Source organism: Populus nigra, chromosome 8 (genome assembly GCF_951802175.1).
Source record: "Populus nigra chromosome 8, ddPopNigr1.1, whole genome shotgun sequence".
NCBI lineage: Eukaryota > Viridiplantae > Streptophyta > Magnoliopsida > Malpighiales > Salicaceae > Populus > Populus nigra.
This window is the reverse complement of record NC_084859.1, coordinates 21,021,155-21,027,654: the sequence shown is the minus strand read 5'-3', so window position 1 is coordinate 21,027,654 and position 6,500 is coordinate 21,021,155. Positions and strand designations below refer to the sequence as shown.

Genomic DNA, 6,500 nt, shown 5'->3' with positions numbered 1-6,500 from the left:
TAATCTTCAACGTCAGAGTTCCTGCTTTTTCCAGTACAGGTGAGTAGCAAAACCTAACATGACGGCAACAAGCTAGAGGCGATATTGGATTGAATGTGCACATAATACAGAGATAGGAAGGCATGCAGCTCAGCACCCTTTTCAAAACCAACTTCACCTAACTCCATTTCTTTCTCATTATTTTCTCAACTGTGAATGAAAAGGATTGGACATACCATTTCCCATATTCTTATCAAAATCATGCACAAAACATTGATGACATTGGGTACAATAATAGGTTACAGGTTACTGTCAAGAATTCAATTCTGGCCCCATGAAGCTAGCCTATCATAGAAATGGTAATTTTGGGTATGGACAATCTACAAGGTGACAACACAAAATCGATTCCCTCTTCTGCTTCCAGCTCTTGCATCATAATTGCTGTCCTCCATGTAATCTGAGGGTACCCTTCTCGGCTAGAAAATCTAATCATGTGTCTCAACTAATTATATTGCTTATGGACTAACCTTTTTTCATATTTTGTAAGGAAATAGATACATAAAGCTTAGGTTAAAATAACTTTCACTGTCTAGGAAAAAGTTTTTCAACAATGTTAACAATCTTGGCCTGTCCCCGGTGTGTCCAAGACTTAGTACAAGTTAGATGCGAGTTGAGTTGGTTAAATTTGGTAGACCCAATATATTTACTTGTAATTCTAGTTAATTCAGTTAAATCTTGATTTGATTTAAAAAAAAAACCACGTTGTTTTAGATTTAGTTTTATTATATAAAATTAATGTAATTGTATCTTAAATGCTAAAATTGAAGAACAAAAACTCATGAAATAATAACCATGTTGAGTTTCATACACTTGATTACACCATAAACCTTAGCCTTAGTTAGAGCTTATAAATTAATCTAATAGTATAAATTTTACCTCACATACTAAACCTTTTTTTGTTCAATGAGCAACATCTAGAATCCTAGACTACCAAAAAAAAAAAAATACAAAAAATATAAAATGTATTTTATTGGGGGTGCAGAGACGGAAATATAATAATAAAAATGTTTATAAAATAAATTTTTATCATTTCAAAATATAAAAGCAATAAAATATATCCTTTTTATCCGAAATATTAACCAAATATTACTAGAATGAAAATGATTTAAATATTATGATTTCATACACAATTACTATTTTTCTTATGGGCTCTATTAATGAAATTATTATTATAATTATATATATATATATATAATTATAATAATAATTTCATTAATATATATATATAAATGTACAATCACAAAAAGCATGCAAGGTGTTTGGGTAGAATATTCCAGGTATCCATTTCGCGCGTGTTTTTGGCTGAGAAGAAACGACACTGCAAACACCCGGTAAAGGTCGGAAATCCTGCAACTGACCGCACTCATCCTTCCAGGTGTCAAAAGATTATGAGACACCGATTTTCATAGGATTTTTTTTTATGGTCGATTTTCATTAAATAAAGTACACAAATAAAAAAAAATTATATTTATCATTTTAGATAATAAATTACACACACATCAAATCAAATGATATCAGCTCCACCTCCATACTCGAATAAGTCGGGTTTTTTTACCCGTCTCTTTTCAAGTAAATGAAAGCAGACTTTTATCAAAACATATTTAATTAATTTTAATATATCAAAACTATTAAAAAACTCTAATTAATTTCACCGAATTACACGCCAAAGACTTACATGTTTTGCCGCAAAATGATATGCAACTTGCACCAATGCCTGCCTATCAAGGATAGATTTGGAGTGCGATTGAAAGCGTTGTGATTTTTGTTTTTTATATGTTTTAAAAGTATATTTTATTTGAAAAAAATATTAAATTGTTTTTTATACACCATATCATATGCTATTTTTATCAAATCCCACATCAAATCTCAATTATATTCCCCCGTACAATTTAATCGACTCGACCAAATTTTATTTTATAAGTAGTTTTATTCTTGAAAACTAATTTTTAAGTGTTTTTAATATGAAAAACATTAAAATAATGATTGTTTTATGTGATTTTAAATGATTTTGATACTAGAAAGTTAAAATTATAGAAAAAAAATTAAAAATTAATATAAATAAAAAATACTTTGAAAAATCAATATTAATCACATTACTGAACACAGTTAACAAATTATTACGATCTTAAAATACACAGAGTGCCTACATTGAAGCAGTAAATCTAACGAGAAATCCGAGAAAATGAAAAGAAGAGTTTTTCCCATCTCCCAAGTCCAAGAAATAAACAACAATTCCAACCCCAAGTAGTCCCTTCATGTGCCTAAACCGACCATGCTCTTCGCCTGTGCTCTATTAAGATTTCCTAGTTCATGTGCGAATTTTATAACTATGCACACAATTGCTCTTAGCAATAAATTATGTAATAAGTATGGATCTTTTTCTTGAGTAATAAAATATGAATGAAGAAAGGATAAAAACTATAGTAAAAAAGGTTTAAAGAAAGTTGGTAGTGAGTAGGTTCAATCTTTTCTCTTTCTTTTTCTCAGTAGATTCAGTCTTTGATAGATATCACCCCACATGCTCAATATTTCTACATGAGTTCGCTCCTTCCTCAACCCCTCTTAGCTACATTATTGTTCTCTTAAGAAGGGTTCTTGGCTTCAACAGTAGCTAGTGGCTGACCACTAAGGTACTGCATTTTTCTACTTTCTTGTTTCTTGATAATGCAATGTGGACACTCAAAGGGTAGTGTAATTTGAAGTTGGTTGGAGTAGTTGTTGAGACCCTAAGCTGTTTTTGTTCACTCTTTTAAGTAATGGGAATGGTGGGTGCATATGATGCTTACATGTGTTTCTTGTAGCTATGGGAAAAGTTGGTGTTTTGTAGTGCTTGTTTGTTTAAGGTTGCTTGTTGTATTTGGTTACTTAGGTTTCCCAAGTATTGAAGTAGATCTGTTGTGTTAATGTTACTAACTCCACTTTCTTTATTACTGAGAGTCTAACAAGGCCACGGTGATTAATGTGTGATTTATACTGTTTGATTGTTGTGAAAATGTGAAAGGAACTTTCGTTTTGGGCCTTTTGAAGCTTGAAGTATGCATCGATGGGTCTTAATCGAGTAAAATGTTTACTTTGAGGCTGAATGAAAGAGTATTTTAATTTCATTTCCCATATCATGACACCTCATGTGGTATTGCAATGCCATTTTCTTTCATTTTCTCAGCAGTTGAAGTTGTTCTATGAGTGTAAATGTTGACCCGGTGGTTTTCTTGCTGCTTTTACAGATATTCGTGGTTTCTGGTCTAGAGCTTCCAATTGAAGTGCCTAGTGTTGCTCTGTAACTGTGTCATGGATGAGGAATTATAAGGTTCTTTATTCTTTTGTTTCCCTGCCTTCATCTTTACCCTTTTAGAGGAAGAATTCAATAAAGTCCATGACTGAGAGAAGTGGTGATCGTAATTGTGGTCAAAATAACCCTTAGATTTCTTGTATTCCACCATCAACTTTAGTGACTCAAATTTGTCCAAATAGCCTTGAAATCACTAGAACAAAGTTGGTTTCTTACCATTCGAATCCTTCTCGTTTCCTGAATTTCCATTCACTTCTGTTGAATCTTTATCCTGTTTCAATATCCTTAGTTTGAAAGCCTCCTTGTCTTCCTGTGTGATTGTTTAGTGCTCCTTGCATAACTCTGGTTTTGTCAGTGTAAACTAAAAAAATGCAGAAGCCACCACAATCAGTCGATTTTGCTCTAAAGGAGACCTCACCAAACATTGGTGCGGGATCTGTTACAGGAGATAAGCTTTCCTGCACCTATGACCTTGTTGAGCAAATGCAATATCTTTATGTTCGTGTAGTGAAAGCTAAAGATTTGCCTCCCAAAGATATAACTGGTAGTTGTGATCCCTATGTTGAAGTAAAGCTTGGAAATTACAAGGGTGTTACGAAACATTTTGAGAAGAAAAGCAACCCAGAATGGAATCAGGTTTTTGCTTTCTCAAAAGATAGAATTCAAGCTTCAGTTTTGGAGGTGTTTGTGAAGGATAAGGATGTTGTCTTAGATGATTTGATTGGTAGGATGATGTTTGATCTCAATGATGTGCCAAAACGTGTTCCGCCGGATAGTCCTTTGGCACCACAGTGGTATAGACTGGAAGATAGGAAGGGAGATAAGATTAAGGCTGGGGAGCTGATGCTGGCTGTTTGGATGGGAACTCAAGCAGATGAGGCATTCCCCGACGCTTGGCATTCAGATGCAGCCAGCGTTGGTCCTGATGGCGTTAACAAAATCCGATCCAAGGTATATATTTCACCCAAGCTTTGGTATGTTAGGGTCAATGTGATTGAAGCTCAGGACTTGGTGCCTAGTGACAAAAGTCGGCTCCCAGAAGTATTTGTGAGGGGCACCCTTGGAAATCAAGCATTGAGAACTAGGACATCTCAAACTAAGACTGTCAATCCAATGTGGAATGAGGACTTGATATTTGTAGTTGCTGAACCTTTCGAGGAGCCTTTGATTTTGACTGCCGAAGATAGATTGGGACCAAATAAAGATGAAGTTCTGGGGAAGTGCGTGATCCCTCTGCAACTTGTGCAGAGGAGGCTAGACCACAAGCCAGTTAACACTAGGTGGTTTAATCTTGAGAAGCATGTGATTGTAGATGGAGAACAAAAGAAAGAAACCAAGTTTGCCAGCAGGATTCATTTGAGGATCTGTTTAGATGGAGGGTATCATGTTTTGGATGAATCAACTCACTACAGCAGTGACCTTAGGCCAACAGCAAAGCAGTTATGGAGGTCTAGCATTGGGATTTTGGAACTTGGGGTTCTAAGTGCTGTGGGGCTGATGCCAATGAAGAAAAAGGATGACCGAGGTACGACAGATGCCTACTGTGTAGCTAAATACGGGCAGAAATGGATCCGGACAAGGACAATTGTCGACAGCTTCAATCCAAGGTGGAATGAGCAGTACACATGGGAGGTTTTCGACCCGTGTACTGTCATTACAATTGGGGTTTTTGATAATGGTCACATACATGGTGGTGGAGGGGGGAAAGACTCCAGAATTGGGAAAGTCAGAATTCGTCTATCCACACTAGAAACTGATAGAGTTTATACACACTCCTATCCTCTTCTGGCCATACAGTCTTCTGGGGTGAGGAAAACAGGTGAAGTTCAGTTAGCTGTGAGGTTCACATGCTCATCTCTGGTTAATATGTTGCACATGTATTCACATCCATTGTTACCAAAAATGCACTACGTCCATCCATTGTCAGTAATGCAGCTTGATAGCTTGAGGCACCAAGCTATGCACATTGTCTCCATGAGGCTGAGCAGGTCCGAGCCACCTTTGAGGAAAGAGGTTGTGGAATATATGCTAGATGTAGATTCACATATGTGGAGCATGAGGAGGAGCAAGGCCAACTTTTTCAGAATTATGGCTGTTCTAAGTGGCTTGATTGCTGTTGGGAAATGGTTTGATCAAATCTGCAACTGGAAGAACTCTCTTACCACCATTTTAATTCACATCCTCTTCATAATCTTGGTCCTTTATCCAGAGCTAATACTTCCCACAATTTTCCTCTACCTTTTCCTGATCGGACTCTGGAACTATCGGTGGAGACCAAGACACCCTCCTCACATGGACACCCGACTCTCTCATGCTGATGCTGCTCATCCCGATGAACTTGATGAAGAATTCGATTCATTCCCTACTTCCAGACCATCAGATATCGTCAGAATGCGATACGATCGTCTAAGAAGTATCGCAGGGAGGGTTCAGACCGTGGTCGGTGACCTTGCAACTCAAGGGGAAAGATTTCAGTCTCTGATAAGTTGGAGAGACCCGAGGGCTACCACTTTGTTTGTGACATTCTGTTTAATTGCTGCCATAGTTCTCTATGTCACTCCTTTCCAGGTTCTAGCCCTTCTCATTGGCCTTTATGTGTTGAGACATCCAAGGTTCCGCCACAAGCTCCCTTCCGTCCCCCTCAACTTCTTTAGGAGGTTGCCTGCAAGGTCTGACAGCATGCTATAAGCTCCGTTCTGCCCCCAGCTTAGCTCCTACCAGCCATATATTCTTATGATATATCATGTCTTCCTGTTATTTTTTTCTTCACGCAACTGGACCCTCTTGTGCACAACTATAAAGTGTAAAGCCCAACATGGCAACAACTTTCACCATTTTTTTTATTTAAGTATTTTTTATGAGTTAGTTATAACTTAATCCCTATAATTTGGCAAAAATAATTAATTAATCCTCTTGGTTTTATAAACTATATATAATTAATCTCTATGCTCTTAAATTCATTTATAACTTGATCCTTATATTCCATTTCATGTTCTTTTTCAAATATTTTTTGTTTTAAGAAATAGAAAAGGCAGGAAAGGGTAGATAGGATGAAAATATTCATGAGAAAAAATCATTTTTTGAAACAAAAATACATCTCTGTTAGTATGGAGTCATTAACAATTATATCAATATCAAGACATAATAAATACACGTATAATTATCAAAGCAA

General features: G+C 36.2%; 1 protein-coding gene across 2 annotated transcripts; it reads left to right on the top strand.

Moving 5' to 3' along the window:
* The first annotated feature begins 2,342 nt into the window (after positions 1–2,342).
* LOC133702384 (multiple C2 domain and transmembrane region protein 5) lies at positions 2,343–6,200 on the top strand. 2 transcript variants are annotated; one of them, XM_062126719.1, is made up of 2 exons: positions 2,343–2,669; positions 3,264–6,200. In XM_062126719.1, exon 2 carries the CDS (start codon positions 3,698–3,700, stop codon positions 6,014–6,016), a length of 2,319 nt encoding a protein of 772 aa, XP_061982703.1. In that variant the 5' UTR covers positions 2,343–2,669; positions 3,264–3,697; the 3' UTR covers positions 6,017–6,200. The 2 variants fall into 2 exon arrangements, with proteins under 2 accessions (XP_061982703.1, XP_061982704.1); XM_062126720.1 differs by lacking the exon at positions 2,343–2,669 and adding an exon at positions 2,864–3,169.
* Positions 6,201–6,500: the final 300 nt, after the last annotated feature.

Bases quoted from the DNA above. Each gene is read 5' to 3' on its own strand.
- LOC133702384 (XM_062126719.1), top strand. From the start codon at position 3,698: ATGCAGAAGCCACCACAATCAGTCGATTTTGCTCTAAAGGAGACCTCA.